The sequence below is a fragment of the Prionailurus viverrinus genome, chromosome B3 (genome assembly GCF_022837055.1).
Source record: "Prionailurus viverrinus isolate Anna chromosome B3, UM_Priviv_1.0, whole genome shotgun sequence".
NCBI classification, from domain to species: Eukaryota; Metazoa; Chordata; class Mammalia; order Carnivora; family Felidae; genus Prionailurus; species Prionailurus viverrinus.
Genome location: NC_062566.1, coordinates 137,860,345 through 137,879,199, shown reverse-complemented (window position 1 = coordinate 137,879,199; position 18,855 = coordinate 137,860,345). Strand labels below are relative to the sequence as shown.

Here is an 18,855-nt window from a genome sequence, read left to right as displayed (position 1 = left end):
AACATTTATCAAAGCCATAGGATTTAAGAGATAAAACAGATCTGGTGTTTGCACAATGCGGATTCTTTTTTGGAAATTCTTAACAAAAATCAGATGTGCACAGAAGGAGCCAAGGTTTTAAGAACTGCCCAGATCTAGACACTTCAGGTCAACTTCCAAGCTTACCCTACATTCAAGAAGCCTGAAGGCCACACGGCATGACCCATTTATACTCTACTGTCATAGTAACCACTTGGCCTTATTTCAAAGGTATTATCACCTAATTAGCATAATCTTCTGATAAGAAGTACTAATAGCCTAAATTAGAAGGCAGAACCCCAAATCAGTGGTCTCCGGGACTGTTAATCAACTGTGGCCCTAACCTGCTGATGTTAGCATTGCCTGCATCTTTCCTACAGAAGCTATCTTTTAGGGATAAAACTGAAAACCAATTCAGGCCTCCTTACGGGACTGAATCAGAATAGATTTACAAACTTGGAATTTTTACAGCCTGTGGGTTGGAGTCCACTGCTTTATAGTCATAAAGCCTTCTCCTTACATAAACATTTGGGGCGGGGGGAGGGGGGACACGTTTAGCCTGTGAAGCTGAGACTCCTTCCTCAGCCTTGCTCAACAGAGAGAATGAAGGCACAGAATGGAAGCAAAAGGTTTAAAAAGGCAGGTATCTACACAGAGAAACGATCTCACAAACACGCACATTCATAAACATAAAACAGGCTCTGAAAATGCCAACAAGGAGCTTTCACTAATAAAAGGTTACTGTTAGTCGTAGAGGTGTTGGTCATAAATTAACCTCAAGGGGAAATGCTCAATTATAAGCATGCGTATTTCAGGAAACCGCAAAGAAATGGCTCCCATTTCTGGTGTTAGCTCGATATTCAAGATGGTTTCTAACAAATCCTGAAACTCCAGCTTTTCACCCAGTCGGTCTACCTTAGAAAATACTGTCGACGCACTTAAACAACCCACTGAAATTAATTTCTGAATGACAGCAGAAGGTACCAGAAGTGTGAAGTGTCCCGTAGGGAAATTCAGAATGGCTTCCCCGATTCCACGGACTCGGGGCCGAGCAAATTCTCAGGAGCTACTTCGGCCTGCACGAGGGTGCTGGGACGTGCAGTTATGGTTTTCCACCTGGACAACGAGCGGTGTGAAGGGTGATGAGCAGCCGCCTCAAACGGGGGCTTGAGTAGCGCCCACCGCGCTCAGAAGGGCGCTCCGCGGGCGGGAGCGCGTACACACTGGGTGCTCTTCTGATTCATCGCTGGGGGAAAAGAGGTAACGAAACCTCTGAACGGTGGGACCAGCAGAGAAGATGCCCTTACCTTTCACTGTTCTTTTTGCCGCTGGAAGTACTGCTTGTAGATCCCGTGCGGGTTCGGTTTCCTTTGGAATCTCCGCAGCTTTCCCTTCGACCGCCAGGAGACACTCGCTCGGAGGAGCTGGTCCTCTTGATGGTACTGAGGCAACACAGAAATGACAATGAGATTCTTAACAGTGATTTTATTTTATTGCCGAGGGCAAACATATACACGTAGATCATATTTCTATATGGATATTTGAAAAGGGGGGCGCCTGGGTGGCTCAGTCAGTGAAGCGTCCGACTTCAGCCCAGGTCACGATCTCGAGGTCCGTGGGTTCGAGCCCCGCGTCAGCCTCTGGGCTGGTGGCTCGGAGCCTGGAGCCTGCTTCCGATTCTGTGTCTCCCTCTCTCTCTGCCCCTCCCCTGTTCATGCTCTGTCTCTGTCTCAAAAATAAATAAACGTTAAAAAAAATTTTTTTAAAGGGATTGATTCTAAAGCCCTAACTATACAATATGTGTAAGCGTGTGTGTGTGTGTGTGTGTGTGTATGGATGGATGTTATTCTCTGCAGAATGGCAGTTGGGATCAATGTCTCTGCTCACTGCCTTTGGAACTGTGGTCATTAGTCCAGGTCAAAGTTATAGCAGGGGTGCCTGGGAGGCTCAGTCGGTTGAGCGTCCGACTTTGGCTCAGGTCATGATTTCACAGTTCATGAGTTTGAGCCCCATGTTGGGCTCTGTGCTGACAGCTCGGAGCCTGGAGTCTGCTTCGGATTCTGTGTCTCCTCCTCTCTCTGCCCCTCCCTGGCTTGCACTCTGTCTCTCTCTCTCAAAAATAAATAAACGTTAAAAAAAGTTTTTTTTAAAAGACAGCAAAGTCATGGCAGAAACTGAAAGGAAACATCCCAACAACCTTGTGAGCGCTCCAGCAGCTTCATGGGAAGTATTCTGCCCTTGAGCAGGCTTCAGTCTAAAGCAGTGGTGCTCAGCCAGGGGTGACTTCACCCCCAGAGGACATTGGGCAATGTCTGGAGACACCTTTGGTTGTCACGAGTGGGGGGAGAGGGCTCCTGCTGGCATCCAGTGGGTAGAGGCCAGGGATGCTACTAACACCTGCAATGCCCAGGACATTCTGATACAAAGAACGATCCGGCCCCCAAAGTCGGTAGTGCTGGTGCTGAAGAACTCTGGTCTAAAGACAAATGCAAACAGAGTGCCACCGGCAGTGACAGAAACATTCCACTCCACGTATGATGCCTTTGTTGGCAGGTAGTACCCACGTAAGTATAGCCGGTTGTGGGGGGGGGGGGGGGCTAGACTGGTTGAGGGTCTGGGGTGCGACAGCTGTGAAGATCTCCTGAATCCTGCAGATTTCTGGGGGAGATCAAACAAATGGCTTGAACATGTTATAATTCCACAGTAGGGAAGAGCCTGTTCTAGGAAGAAGGATGGCCCGTGCACAGGTAGTTCATGGACATAAAGGATAAGTCGTGCTGTTCTTGGAGCACATATATGTATTACAGGCCTCCCTGTAAAGTTTTTATCCTCATCACTAGGCCACACATTCCTTGGGATCCCACCTCCTTGATCATTCTTACATATTTCAAGAGCCTAGTAAAAAGCTAGATACCTATTACATGAAAAAGATGGAAAAAAAATGAATAAATGAACAGAGTATCACACTTTGAGCCCGTCACAGGAAGAGACATGAAGGGCTCTAACTTAGCACCGGCCCAGTAAGAAAGAAGGAGAGGGCTGGCTGGCGGTGCGGGTCCCGGGCAGGGGCTGTGGGGAGGGGCCTGCCCAGGGAGTGGGGAGTGGGAGCCAGGCAGCAGAGAAAGGAAAGAAGGCCAGAGAGAGGGGCCGAAGGTGGGAGGATGCGGGGCACAGGTGGCGCTGGGGCCGCAGGAGGAGACGGGGACGTGACAGAAATGCCAGGTGGCTGTGAGAGCTCAGCCCCAGGGAGGGGGCAGACCAGGCCACACTTTGGGACACAGGTGCCAAGGACGTGAGGCCAAGGCCAGGCTCCTGGGAGGAACCCTTTCTCCTGACGACACAGCACAGCCGTGCCCCCGGTCTCTCTTCTTCCTCTGTCCTCGTCCCCTTCCTTCAGGCCAGCTCCAGTCCTTTCCCTGTTGGAACTGCCGATGGCTCAGCGAAGAATCTCTTAGCATGTTTTTTTAAAACCTCACGGTGTGTCGGATTTGAAAAGCCATCTGGCTCTCTGGGTGAGCAAACATAAATAAGGTGACCATAATTGTGGGGATGTGATATGCTGTCTGCACAGCCTCCTTGGTGACTGAGGAAGCTTTGAATCCTACAGCCGGATCCAAATGGGCACGCCTCGAGGTCAGAACGTGCATTTTTAGAAGGCTCAATTTGGGGACCAGGAAATTACAGATCTTAGGAGAGCACGGCATTTCTGAAATTTGGGACTGAGGTCTAAAAATTACAGAAACCCTTGCGCTCGAAGTTCAATTTCTGCCAGCGACGACACACAGCAAGCTGCTTTAACGCCGCGGGATCTTTCTCTGCCTGGCATCTGGCGAGGGGCTCGCAGGCACGCTGCCTGGCCCCTGGAGGGCCCCCGGAAGGCACCAGCAGCAGGTGACCGGCCCAGAGCGTCACCCGCGTGGTGTCCCTGGGGGAGTTCATGGCAAGTTCACGGCCACTTAAAGACTTGTATCGAACACCCTTAAGGAGCTGAGAAACCATGACTATTAATCAACGGTGGCAAACATTAACCGGTTTTCTGACGACGCTGAGCTGGGTCGCTGGAAGAGCTAACGGGACACCAGTGATGGAGACGTGGAAACAGCGGTGGCAGGGACAGGCCACACACGCGAAGAACTTCGTGAGGGTACTCCCCCCACCCCCGCCCCCACCCCGTTCTCTCTGCTGGGCTTCCTGCTGAAGAAGGGCGACAGTTCACGAAACACCCAAGGACATGGGTGGGAGGGCCTGCTGAACGTCTAAAACTCCAACAAATGTCAACGATTAATATGGATGCGTGGTTTGAGGCTCAACCAACGGGAGACACTGCGAACCTGAACGCTGCAGCGCTAAAGGGACCCGGCGCTCTGGGCGGTGAAAACAAATCTAAGTACCCTCACCTGTGTGTCCAGCTGTGCTGTTTGCGTGATTTTGGAAGACACACACCTGTTCAATCTATGCGTAAGAGGCCCAGAGACACAGTGGACTAAACCGAGCGCGGGAACGAAAGCGTGGAAAAATATTTTGGTAAGCTTCGATCAACAACGGAACGCACACCGCCCATCGACACGGAAAACACTTCCATCTGCATACACAGACTTGGATACAATTCATCCCAGCTCTACCCAGATATCTCTCATGCCCACATTTGCATTAAAATGCTAAGCTTTTAAAAAATCTACTATTGTTGTATACATTTGGGGGGGGGGGAACGAAGATATTTCCTTTTGAGAGCCAAGGGCTCTTACGAATTAAAGAGGATTTACCAGGACTCAAAGAGAAGGACAGAAAATAAAGCTGGAAGACCAGACATTCGCAGGATCAAGGGCAGCCAGAAGGAGTAACGCTGTATAGTCACTGCGAGAAGCCTCCTTAAATAACCAGCAGGGAATATCAAGGAAGTTATGTTCCCTCCGGACGGCGAGGGAGAAACAATCCGTTCATTTTGCAAGTGGTGGCACTGGCTGGTGAGAGACTGCACACCGTGGAGTACATTTTCTAGTGTTTAGGGCAAGGAAAGTAGTTTTGGTATAGAACCCCATGGACACGGTTTCTTCTTTTCCCTTCTGGTCTCTACCCCCACTCCTGAACCAAAAACCTTCTAAGGTCTGAAAGTGTAACGGTTCTTTACATTACATCATGTACCCATTCAACGTTTTTGCCAATTCAAATGAAATTTCAGACCTAATAAAATTTCTGCAAGGTGACCGGTGAGCAGAGGAGAGTGGCAAGCTTTCTTCTTCTGGTTGGATAGTAACTCTAAGCATGATAAGCCGACAATTGTGTCTTTCTTTCATTATGTGATTTGGAATCAAGGGTCAGTTTTCTACCATTTTGCAAGAAGATCTCCAACTTTTACAATTAAAAAAAAAAAAAAAGAGGGGCGCCCGGGTGGCTCAGTTAAGCGTCCGACTTCAGCTCTAGTCATGATCTCACGGTTCATGAGTTCGAGCCCCACACCGGGCTCTGTGCTGACAGCTCAGAGCCTGGAGCCTGCTTCGGATTCTGTGTCTCCCTCTCTCTCTGCCCCTCCCCCACGCTCTCTCTCTCTCAGAAATAAAATGAAAACATAAAAAAAAAAAAAAAACCCTAGAAATCTGACAGGTCACTCCTGTGTACCACTAGAGATTTTCTGATAACGTCATTTGTCCTGAGAACCGGGGTGATCATACTCAATTAAAACAATTAGCCACTCAACAAATACTTATCAGGCATTGACCGTTTGTCTTGCAAGTTACAATGCTTGCAGGCGACCACCCACTTCAATAATCACAAAATGGTCTCTGATCTTTCTCTTCTGCTGCATCTTTGTGGCAGAAATCAAGTCATTTCCTAGGAAGGCTGGTCACTTAGAATCTGACAGATCAGAAGAAGCTTTTCTCGTACATATGAAGCCACTCCCTAAGCCCAGACGGGTGACTCCAGGACTTCTGAGAAAGGGACAGGTGTCAACCCATCTTCTCCGTGCAGTAGCAGAACACTTCCACGCTGTTTTGCTACAGAAACAGACTCAAAACGTGAGTTTAACGCCTACATCTCAATAGCTCCGAGTGATGAGGAAATATATTACAAGTAATAATTTTTAGGGGTGCCTGGGTAGCTCGGTTGGTTAAGCGTCCGACTTCGGCTCAGGTCATGATCTCGCGGTCCGGGAGTTCGAGCCCCGCGTCGGGCTCTGGGCTGATGGCTCGGAGCCTGGAGCCCGTTTCCGATTCTGTGTGTCCCTCTCTCTCTGCCCCTCCCCCCTTCATGCTCTGTCTCTCTCTGTCTCAAAAATAAATAAACGTTAAAAAAAAATTTTTAAAAAGAAGTAATAATTTTTAAAGACCCATAAAATCAGGGGTGCCTGGGTGGCTCAGTTGGTTAAGTATCTAACTCTTGATCTCAGCTCGGGTCGTGATCTCACGGCTCATGAGTTCGAGCCCCTCAACAGCTCTGTGCTGACAGTGCGGACCCTGCTTGGGCTTCTCTCTCTCTCTCTCTCTCTCTCTCTCTCTCTCTCTCTCTCTGCTCCTACCCTGCTCGCACTCTCTCTCTCTCTCAAAATAAATAAATAAACTTTAAAAAAAAACAACCTTTTTTAAACCCAACTTTTGAAATCGTGTGTCTGTCCGGCACAGACTGGTGCACTTACAAATGCGTATTTCTAACAAGTGTAACCATTTTTTCCAAAGGACGGTCAGTTGTTTATTTGGAAGCGATAGCTGTTTATCACCCTATCTTATGCTTGGAACGGAGCGCTTTTTAAATAATGCTCTGTTTTGTACCAGTTTTGTTCTTTTGATCTGTCTTCTCACAGCTCTGCCCTATTGTAAAACTCCACTTTGGAGCGGAAAGAATGAGTGATTGTCTCTGTTCTGAGCCAGTGGAAATGTTATTCTATTGTGCTGCAGCATCCCCACTGAGCAAGGTATGACCTACAATGTCTTCCCCCGGATTGTCTGCCTTTTTTCCTTTGACTAATGGAAACAAAGCTTTTCCCAAGGATTCCAAATCAAGCCCCCAATCGAAGTCTTAATTGGCAACACAAAGCACAGCCACTGGGTGCTGGACAAGTTCCAAAGGAGATTTTGTTCTTAAGCACCAGGCTGAAAAAAACCCCAGAGAAAAGAAAACAAACATATACCCATCCACACGCTGCAGATGCCCCGACTTGGTTAATTTGGAACTCTGATTACAGAAAAATTCCTGCATGATTGTAAACATATTTGAAACGTCCTGGAAGCTATTTTAATCCTAATATTCAGAATGCCCAGCAAGCTTCTTTCTCTTTTTGGAATTCTCTCCTAATGAGACATCTATAGGAACTTGACCACGGAGGAAAATTTGGATGCTACTGTTTGGGTTTCCAACTTCCAAGTGGATGGGAACTAACATCCCTGGAAGCCCATAAAAGCCAGAGAAACAAAATAAATGAATCACTAAGTTCTACCCGGAAAACCAAGAGTCTTAGACTCAGTCTAGAAACCCATGTATTTCTGGTTGGCTGTTCTACAACAGTTTATCAGAGGAACCAAACTCATTATTCTGTAAATTAAAAAGAAGCATCTACAGAGGCCTTGGAAAATTTCTGCAAGGAAGGTCAGTGTTTAAATGTTAATACGTATACATGTACATACACACACAATATGATGGCTGCAGATAACCAACCCTCCACACTCCCTCCCTTCTTTCCTTCCTAAGATAATATTGTTGAGAGCAGACACTAGCCACGAGCCCTTGCACGCACATGGCTGACAAAAGGGGGCAGGAGACCCAGGCTTCTGTTCGTAGCATGTGGCCAGTTCTGTCCTTGGAGCCCAGCCCCCACAGTCCCTTCCTTCCAGGCAGTCCTGTCTCTCAGACTCTCTGCCAGAAGTCTCTGTTTAGAGTCACCCTCAGGACTGCCTCTGTTCCGTCAGCACCCACAGGGGCCTCTTGGAACGTCACCGCTCCTGACAGCAGCACACAGCATGGGACATACAGGAGGGAGCATTTCCCAACAGTAATTATATCAAGCACTTTTTATGAGCTGATGTAAGTGCTGGCCTGGACAGCTTTGCGGGAAGCAGCCTAACACAGCGACAGGAGCATCAGCCCTGGATGCACAGGAACGTGGGTCTGAGACCATGTTCCCAGCTCTGTGCCCGTGGGGCCTGGGGAAGTTGCCTCACTTCTCTGAGCCTCAGTCTTCTCAGAAAATAGGAATAATAATATCATTTTGAGGATTAGTGACAACATATTAAAAACCCAGCACTTCGGGGCGTCTGGGTGACAGTCGGCTGAGTCAGCTCAGGTTGTGATCCCACGGTTCGTGGGTTCAAGCCCTGAATTGGGCTCTGTGCTAACAGCGTGGACCCTGCTTGGGATTCTGTCTCTTTCTCTCTCTGCCCCCTCCCCTGCCTGCTCTCAATCTCTCTCCAAAATAAATAAAATAAACATTAGAAAAATTAGAGAAACACAAATATCATATGATTTTACTCATATGTGGAATTTAGGATACAAAACAGATGAACATAAGGAAGAGAAGCGAAAATAATATAAAAACAAGGAGGGGGACAAAACATAAGAGATTGTTCTCTTAAATACAGAGAACAAACTGAGGGTTGCTGGAGGGGTTGTGGGTGGGCAGATGGTCTAAATGGGCAAGGGGCATTAAGGAGGACACTTGCTGGGATGAGCCCTGGGTGTTACACGTAGGGGATGAATCACTGGAATCTACTCCTGAAATCATTATTGCACTAAATGCCAACTAACTTGCATGTAAATTAAAATAAAATAAAATAAAATAAAATAAAATAAAATAAAATAAAATAAAATAAAATAAAATAAAATAAAATAAAATAAAATAAACTGGCACTTCGTAGGCTTTCATTATCATTAAAGAATGATTTCTATCATCGTCATGGACTTAAAGGGGCCCTCAACTACCCACTGAGGTCTCTGCTGTTTCCTGGGGAAAGCGTCCATCTGATTCCATAGCCCAGCCTCGTTTCGGCAGTCAGTTTCAGAAACTTCATTCCCCAGCCTTATCCTACCCTGAATAAATGTTTCAAACACTAGAACTGAAAACACAATTTGCCAGGAGTTCTAGCAATCATGCCAATTAATCCTATGAGGTCTAAGAAAACCATAAATATTCTATGAAGTGAAGGGCACCATGACACTACGTCAAAGTTACTTTGGACTCAACATAGAGACCTTTTATAAAATCAAAGAGCAAGAATGTTGGACTCAAGCTCTCACAGAATGAACCGAAAGCTAGAAATTATATTTGCATTTCAACTTTGACTTTTACCTTTGTGCTCTGAAAGACGTTTTTATTTTATTTAAATTCCAAAATATAAGAGACATAAATGGTAGAATTCTATTTTATCCAAGAATAAAGGGAAAGAGTCTCATCTTTTCAATAATAATTTGCTACTTTTTTTTTTTTAAGATTTACTTGTTTGAGTCATCTCTACACTCAACATGAGGCTCAAACTCACAACCCCAAGATCAAGAGTCGCGAGTCGCACGCTCTACCGGCTGAGTCAGTCAGGTGCTGCGATAATTTGCTACTTTAAAAAGTCACTCTTGAAATGAGAAAAACTCACTCTTGAACAACCAATGGGTCAAAGAAGAAATCACAAGGAAATTTAGAAAATTTCTGGAAGCAAGTGAAAATAAAAACATACTAAAACTTACAGGATATGCAGAACACAATACTAAGAGGGAAGTTTATAGCAGTAGACTTGCATTAAGAAGAAGAAAGATCTGGGGCGCCTGGGTGGCTCAGTCGGTTAAGCGTCCGACTTCAGCTCAGGTCACGATCTCGCGGTCCGTGAGTTCGAGCCCCGCGTCGGGCTCTGGGCTGATGGCTCAGAGCCTGGAGCCTGTTTCCGATTCTGTGTCTCCCTCTCTCTCTGCCCCTCCCCCGTTCATGCTCTGTCTCTCTCTGTCCCAAAAAAATAAATAAAACGTTGAAAAAAAAATTTAAAAAAAAAAAAGAAGAAAGATCTAAAAAAAAAAAAAGAAGAAGAAGAAAGATCTCAAAACAACAACCTAACTTTCTACCTCAAGGAACTAGAAAAGGATAAACTAAAAGGTTAGTGAAAGTAAGGAGCTAATTAATAAAGATTAGAGCAGAGGTAAACACAATAGAGAATAGAAAACAAACCAATGAAACCATAATTTGAGAATATTTTTAAAGAATTTTTTTTAAGTTTTATGTATTCATTTATTTTTAGAGAGAGAGAGAGAGCGAGTGAGTGAGTGTGAAGGAGAGACCAAATCCCAAGCAGGCTCTGTGCTGTCACCACAAAGCCCGACACGGGGCTGGAACTCATGAACCATGAGATTACCACCTGAGCTGAAGTCAAAAGTCAGACATTTAACTGACTGAGCCACCCAGGTGCCCCTAAATTTCTTTTAAAAAGACCAACAAAGCTGACAAATCCTCAGCTACACTAAGACAAGAAATGAGACTCAAATAACCAAAATTAGAAATGAAAATTAGAAATGAAAGAGAGGATATTCCAACTGTTATCACGGAAGTAAAAAGAATTCTATGGGGCTACTATGAGCAATTATATGCTAACAAATTGGATAACCTAGAAGAAATGGATCAATTCCCAGAATCATACAACCTACCAAGATGAATCATGAAGAAATAAAAACTCTAACAGATCAGTAACCAGAAGGAAATCGAAGCAGTAATTAAAAAAAAAAAAAAAAAAGGCAAAGAAAAGCCCAGGGACAGATGGCATCACTGGAGAATGCTACCAAACATTTAAAGATGAATTAATATCAATTCTCCTTAAAGTCATTCAAAGAATTAAAGGGGGGGCAAGGGGGGAATTCTTCCAACCTCATTCTATGAGGCCAGCATTAGTCAGATGCCAAAACCAGACAAAGACACAACAAGAAAATCTATAGACCAATACCCCACCCCCCACCACTTATCCACAGGGGATATGTTCTATGACCCCCAGTGGATGCCTGAAACTGTGAAGAGTGCCCTTATTTATACGAGTTTTCCCTATACATACGTATGTATGATAAAGTTTAATTTATATTTAGGCATAATAATAAAATAGAACAATTATAACAACACACTGTAATAAAAGTCATGTGACTGTGGTCTCTCTCAAAATATCTTACTGTACTACTCTATTTACTCTTCTTTTTGTGGTGATGTGACACGATAAAATGCCTACATGATTAGATAGAGTGAGGTGAGGGAGGGAGGCATTGTGACATAATGTTAGGCTACTATTTGACCTTCTGATGATATGTCAGAAGGACAGTCATGAGCTTTTGAACTGAGGTTGACCATAGGCAATTGAAACCGAAGAAAGCAAAACCACGGATGAGAGGGGACCACTGCATACACCAAAGCCCAGTGGGATTTACTCATGGAATACAAGGATGGTTCAACATATGAAAATCAATGGAATAACATGTTAACACAATGAAGGACAAATACCACATCACTATCTTAATTGATGCAAAAAAAAAGCGCTCAACAAAACTCAACATTCTTTCATGTTAAAAACTCACACCAAATTAGAAATAGAAGAAAACTACCTTAACATAATAAAAGCCATGAATGAAAAGCTCACAGCTGTCACCACATTCAACAGTGAAGACTAAAGGCTTTTCCTCTAAGATCAGGAACAAGGTGAGGAGACACAGTCTCATTACTCCTGTTCAACACACTACTGGAAATCCTAGCCAGCACAATTAGACAAGAAAAACAAATGAAAGGTATCAAAATTGGAAAGAGAGAAGGCAAGTTATCTGTTTGCAGACGACATGATCCTACATGTGGAAAACTCTAAAGATTCCACACACACAACATCTGAAAACGAGTAAACAATTCCAGCAAAGTTGCAGGATATAAAAAGAATCAACAAAATCAGTTGCACTCCTATACTAACAATGACTAAATCAAAAAGGAAATTAAGAAAACAATCCCTCTTGGTATCGAATCAGAAAGGATTATATACTCAGGAGTAAATTGAACCAAAGAGGTAAAAGACTTGCACACAGGAAACATTGCTGAAAAAAAAAAAACAAAAAACGAAAGAAGACATAAATAAGTGGAAACACATCCCACTTTCATGGATTGGAAGACTCAATATTGTTAAAATGTCTGTATTACCCAAAACAATCTATAGATTCAATGCACACCCTGTCAAAATCCCAATGGTATTTTTTGCAAAAACAGAAAAAAAAATCCTAAAAAGGAATGTCAAGGGACCCCAAATAGCCAAAGAACCTTGAAAAAGAAGAACAAAGTTGGAGGCCTGAAGCTTCCTGATTTCAAAACATACTACAAAGTAACAGTAATCAAGTTGGTGTGGTATCTTCTTTAGCACAAAGACAAAAATATAGACCAATGGAACAGAATAGAGAGTCCAGAAATAAACCCTTGAGTATTCGGCCAAATGACTGTCAACAAGGGAGCCAAGACCACATGATGGGAAAAGGACAGTGTCTTTCAACAAATGGCAAAAGGAAAACTGAACATCCACATGCAAAAGAATGGAGCTCTACCTTTACCTTGGACTATACACAAAAATTAACTCAAAAGGGATTAAAGACCTAAACACATGACCTAAAACCATAAAATTCTCACAAGAAAACACAGGAGGAAAGCTTTGGGGTCCTGTACTTGCCAATGACTTCTTGGATGTGACACCAACAGCAAAAACAGACACTTGGGACTACATCAAACTTAAAAACTTTGGTGCACCAAGTAAACAATCCATAGAATGAAAGGCAACTATGAAATGGGAGAAAATATTTGCAAATCATAGATCTGATAAGGGGTTAATATCCAGAATACAAAAGGAAATTCTACAGTTCAAGAACAATAACTAAAAAATGAGTAATTTTATTAAAAAACGGACAAAGGACTTGAATAGGTATTTCTCCAAAGGTGATATACAAATGGCCAACAAGCATATAAAAAGATGCTCAATGTTGGGGCGCCTGGCTGGTTCAGTTGGTAGAGCATGTGAGCCTTCATCTCGGGGTTCATGAGCTCAAGTCTCATACTGTGCATAGAGATTACTTAACAAAAGATGCTCAAGGGGTGCCTGGGGGTTTCAGTTGGTTAAAGCATCCAACTTCGGCTCGGGTCACAATCTCATGGTTAGTGAGTTCGAGCCCTGAGTCAGGCTCTGTGCTGACAGCTCGGAGCCTGGAGCCTGCTTCAGATTCTGTGTCTCCCTCTCTCTCTGCCCCTCCCCTGTTCATGCTCTCTCTCTCTTTCTCTCTCTCAAAAATAAACATTAAAAAATTTTTTTAAAAAGATGCTCAATATCACTTATCATATGAGAAATGCAAATGAAACCCACAATGAGATATTGCCTCAAATCCATTAGGATGACCACCAGCAAAAGAACAGAAAATAAGTTTTGGGCAAGGATGAGAAGAAATGAGAACCTTTGCCTGCTGTTGGTGGAAATGTAAAATGGTGTAGCCATTATGGAAAACAGTATGGCACTCCCTCAAAAAATTAAAAATAGAATTACCTTATGACTCAGCAATGCCACTTCTGGGTATGTATCCAAAAGCATGAAAAGCAGGATTTTGAAGAGCTATTTGCACACCCATATTCATTGTAGCATCATTTACAATAACCAAGAGGTGGAAACAACCCAAGCGTCCATCGACAGTTGAATGGATAAAGAAACGGTGACGTGTGTGTGTGTGTGTGTATTATGCAGACCTAAAAAAAGAAGGAAATCCTGTGATATGCTACAATACGGATGAAGCTCGAGGATATCATGCTAAGTGAAATAAGCCAGTCACAAAGGGACACACAAATACTGTATGTCTCCACTCAGAGGAAGCATCCAAAGGAGTCAAAGTCATAGAAACAGAATGCAGAGAGGTGACTGTGAAGGGCTGGGGATAGGAATTACTGTTTAACGGGTAGAGATTCTGTTTTGCAAAATGAGGTTCTTTAAACTGATGATTACCAGAAGGGAGCTGGGTGGGGGATGAGGGGAGTCGGTGATGGGGATGAAGGAGGGCATCTGTCATGATGAGCACCGGGGGACGTAGGGAAGTGCCGAATCGCTGTATCGTACACCTGAAACTAATATAACACTGTGTGTTAACGATCCTGGAATTAAAATGGAAAGGAAGAAAGAACGAAAGAAACAAACAAACAAACAAACACAAAAACAGACAAAAAAGTTCTGGAGATCTGTTGCACAACAACGTGTGACAGTACTTAAGACTACTGAATTGTATGCTTACAAACGATTAAGGCGATAAATTTAATGTCATGTGCTTTATAACACATGGCAATCTGAACTTTGAAATAAAAAGCCTTGACAATCTTCCGCATCTAGATGAAAAAAAAAAGTCCGTATCTACTACTGTCAGACTCTAGAAGGGCATTTCACGTGGATTAGAAATAAATGATTCAAGTAAGTATTAAACAGAAACGAGGGCGCCGGGGTGGCTCATTTGGTTAAATATCCGACACTTGATCTCAGCTCATGACCTCCCCGTTCGTGGGATTGAGCCCCGTGTTGGGCTCTGCACTGACAGCACGGAGCCTGCTTGGGATTCTCTCTCTCATGAGAGGCACATGCCCCTCCCCCATGCGCATGCTCGTGCTCTCTCTCTCTCTCTCTCTCTCTCAAAATAAATAAATATACTTTAAGAAACAGATACAAAATGAGGCTAAGAATTTCATTTTTTAAGTTTTAAAAAGCCCCACAAAACCAATTTTCTTAAAATTCGCAGACAACAAGTACATGCAACTCTATTTGATCAAAACACAACGAAAATACACTTGGCGAGGGAGAGTGCAAACCTACATATTTAAAACAGAAGATGAGATCGCTAGGTTTTCATTCTGAGTCCCAACCCAGCATCCAAGCTAACGCCTACAAGCCCAATGGTGGCCCCAGCGTGCCCTAGAGCTTGCTCCGCTCTGTGTCCGGGTACCTACTGGCCAGTTAGTATCGTAAAAAGTTCTATGGCTTCCACGGTGTACTCATAACAAGCCAGGGTCTTCTAGGCTACATTACCATCAGGCATTGAATTTCCTAGAGCCTAAAAATTTAGAAAAGTAGCCTGGCATATAAGAGATAAACTTTCAATATGACGATTATGAAATTATAGAAAAGTTAAGAGCAAACTATGCTCTGAGAGACAACATCAGTATCTAGAACATCACCGTTTGGCACAATTTAAAAGGATGAGCTTATCCAAATTTTACAGGTAAATAATTGAGGTTGGTCTGGAGACCTGAGTTTTGCTCCGTGCCAGAGAGGAACTCGGGAAGAGCATATTCATTTTCACACAGGTTACACTCCCATTTGTGTTTTTAAAAGAGAACTTTAAAATACAAAATGGCACACTGTGCTGTTAGCCAATGGGATTTCAGAGACAGTAGGATTAAGTAAAGAAAAAAAAAAAGCAGAAAAACTTATATAGGTCCTGATATGTCAACACACCAAATCTTATACTTCTATGAATTTTAATTCACACAAGAAATTAACAAGGGTCGTATGACAAGGCGATATTGATTTTAAGTCTGAGATGGAACTCCTTTCGGAGTTCGCTTAAGGCGCGCTCCACCTACCTTTTGGCTGCCGCTGCCACAGCAGTTTCTTTCCTGGCCCCGGAGGGGGACGGCAGAGAGCCACTAGGTTTCTTTGGTAACACGGTGCCATTGTTGATGGTGGTTCTTAAGGGCAAGGTCTGCACCAGTGGTCTTGCTGTGAGATGAGCAGAAAATGTAATCAGAACTTTCCCCTTTGTCAGCGTAACTTTTTACAGAACTTAAGACAGGGAGGAAGGAAGAGGGTATCAGTTTTAAAATGCTGGCAGGATTGACAAAGGCACCAAGAGAACTCAGCAGAGATTTTCAACAAAGGATGTTGGGACAAGGAACCTAGACACCAGCCTCGCCCCTTACACAGCAACTAACTCAAAGTGGACCCGAGACCAGAATGTAAAACGCAAAGCTATAAAACTTCTAGATGAAAACACAGGAGAAAAATCCGTGTGACCTTGGGTTTGGTGGCTTTTTAGATACACCACCAAAAGCACGATCCATGAAAGAGAAAAACAGATTGCTTGAACTTCATTAAAATTATAAAAACGCTTGCTCTGTGAAATGCATTGTTATAAGGATGAAAAGATAAGTCACAGACTGGGAGAAAGTATCTACAAATCACATATCTGATAAAGGACTTGTATCTGGAATATAAAGAAAGAATGCTTGAAACAGTCAGAACACAAGCAGCCCAATTAAAAAAATGGGCAAAAGATCTGAACAGACACTTCACCCAAGACGATCTACAGATGGCAAATAAACATATGAAAAGATGCTCCACATCTTTTGTCATTAGGGAAATGCAAATTAAAACCATAATGAGATATCTCTATACACCTATTAGGGTGGCTAAAATCCAAAAAAACAAACAAAGTAGCACTTGCTGGCCAGGATGCAGAGCCACGGGGTTCTCATTCATGGCTGGTGGGAATGCAAAATGGTACAGACACCCGGGAAGACAGTTTGGCAGTTGCTAAATATAGTCTTGTGGTAGGATCCAGGCATTGTGTGACATTAGGTATTTATTTACTCAACTGATTTGAAAACTTATGTCTGTATAAAGCCTGCATTTAATATTTATAGCAGTTTTTTTTTTTTTCATAATATTGTCAGGAACTGGAAGCAACCAAGATGCCCTTCAATGGGTGAGTGGAAAAACAAACTGTGGTCCATCCAGACCGCGGAATATGATTCAGCAAAAAAAAAAAAAAAAAAAAAAAAAAAAGTGAGGAAGAAATCCACGCCAAGGACAGGGCTGAGGCTTATTAAATCCATGCCACCAAGTGAAAGCAGCCAGGCTCGAAAGGCTGTGTTCTGTATGATTCCATTTATATGACAGTCTATAAAAGGCAAAACACTGGGGTGCCTGGGTGGCTCAGACGATTAGGCATCAAACTTTGGCTTGGGCCATGATCTCATAGTTCGTGGGTTCAAGCCCCGCATCGGGCTCTGTGCTGACAGCTCAGAGCCTGGAGTCTGCTTCGGATTCTGTGTTTCCCTCTCTCTCTGCCCCTCCCCTACTTGCGTTCTTATCTCTCTCTCAAAAATAAATAAAATTAGGGGCACCTGGGTGGCGCAGTCGGTTGAGCGTCCGACTTCAGCTAGGTCACGATCTCGCGGTCCGTGAGTTCGAGCCCTGTGTCGGGCTCTGGGCTGATGGCTCAGAGCCTGGGCCTGTTTCCGATTCTGTGTTTCCCTCTCTCTCTGCCCCTCCCCCGTTCATGCTCTGTCTCTCTCTGTCCCAAAAATAAATAAAAAACGTTGAAAAAAAAATTAAAAAAAAAAAATCAAAAAAATTTTTTTTATAAAAGGCAAAATTACAGATCAGTGGTTGCCAGAGGTTGGCCGGGTGGGGGGCGGAGGGCTGAACAGGTAAGACCTAGGAGAAATTTAGGGTGGGAAAATGATTATGTGATGCTGCACGGTGGCTACGTGACATCAGGCATCTGTCAAAACGTACAGGCTCTTATGGCACAAAGAATGAACTTGAACGTTTGCAGAGAAAAATCAGTTAGGAGATGGGGGGGGAACCCATGACAGATAAAAGAATCAAACTACGTTACCAGTATGTACTACGATGTCATGGAAGGGGGTGGGGCAGGAGAGGTGCTGTGGAAATGAGGAGAGACTGTCTGGCTACCCCGGAGCACTGGGTAAGCACTGTGCTCCAGTCAGTAACATTGTTTCCCACAGGGCATGGTCTATACCTCTGAAACCACAATCGTGAACACGAGAACAATTAAGAGACGGGTGAAGGATGGTGGGAGCAAGGCTTCATTGTTGCAGAGCAAGGCTACAGACAAGCCAGGGGGAGGCTGCGATGAGCCAGGTTTAGCCTGATACAGCCACAGATACACAATTATACATGCGTATGTAAACACGTATTGGTATAAACCCAGACATGCCTTAGCTCTGCCCGCTACGACTGCCAAAAGCAGTATCACCCGCCGCCCAAACCTTGGTTTCTAACACGATTCCACAACAGCAGGGGAGCCTGCACTCCTCGGGGAAATGCCCGAATTTGGGGCTGGGGCAGGGCACCCACGACACAGGCCCGGCACGTCCTGTACTACCAGAGAGAAAGGAAGTGCTCAAAAGCAGTGATAAAACCCCAACCCCTATACTGATGTGGTCAAGTCAGAGGCACTCAGGAGCCAACTGAAAGAGCTCCCCGTAGCCAAAGCTGGGAAACCCGCAGGAACAAACCACATAAGGCAATACTGGATCACAGCCTGAAGTATACACGTATCCATGAGTCCATACCGATACAAGGTGATAACGGAGGAAATGATTAAATGGGGGGAGAAAAGATACGTCTCCCGGGCATAATTCCAGGTAATTTACGTAGACACTCGAGGAGGTGGAGTGCAATTCTCTATTCCTGAAGTGTGGGCGGCACAGTGACCGCCTTCTGCACTGTCCAGCGTGGGGACGGGGGGAGTCACTGCACTGTGGACAAACCCGGCAAACTCTGTCCAGGCCAACGTCACAGTGATGAGTCCTACCGGTAGCACGTGACCTTGACAGGATGTGAAGGACGTGCATTTTACCTCTACGGTCTTCCTCCCCAAAACCCATGACCTACCCAAACCCAAGGTGAAGGACAATGAGCCATCTGACTAGGGCTCCTCAAAACTGTCAGGGTCATCAGAGACAGGGAAAAAGTCTGAGAAACTGTCAGTCTAGAGGAGCCTAAGGAGACAAATGTGATCCTGGATCGATCCTGGAACAACAGCAAAAAAGGGTATTAAGGATAAACTAAGGAAATCTAAATACAGCGTGCCTTTAAT

General features: G+C 44.2%; 1 protein-coding gene across 4 annotated transcripts in view; it reads right to left on the bottom strand.

Moving 5' to 3' along the window:
* Positions 1-18,855, bottom strand: part of EML1 (EMAP like 1) — a 200,833-nt gene that overhangs the window by 62,672 nt on the left and 119,306 nt on the right. For all 4 annotated transcript variants that reach the window (XR_007153110.1, XM_047863455.1, XM_047863454.1 and 1 more), the window contains exons 3-4: positions 15,590-15,725; positions 1,326-1,460 (exon numbers count right to left, since the gene is read on the bottom strand). Coding sequence is in view for 3 of the 4 variants with exons in the window: in XM_047863455.1 (XP_047719411.1) it covers positions 1,326-1,460; positions 15,590-15,725 (271 nt within the window). In the remaining variant the exon portion in view is untranslated. The remainder of the gene's footprint in view (positions 1-1,325; positions 1,461-15,589; positions 15,726-18,855) is intronic.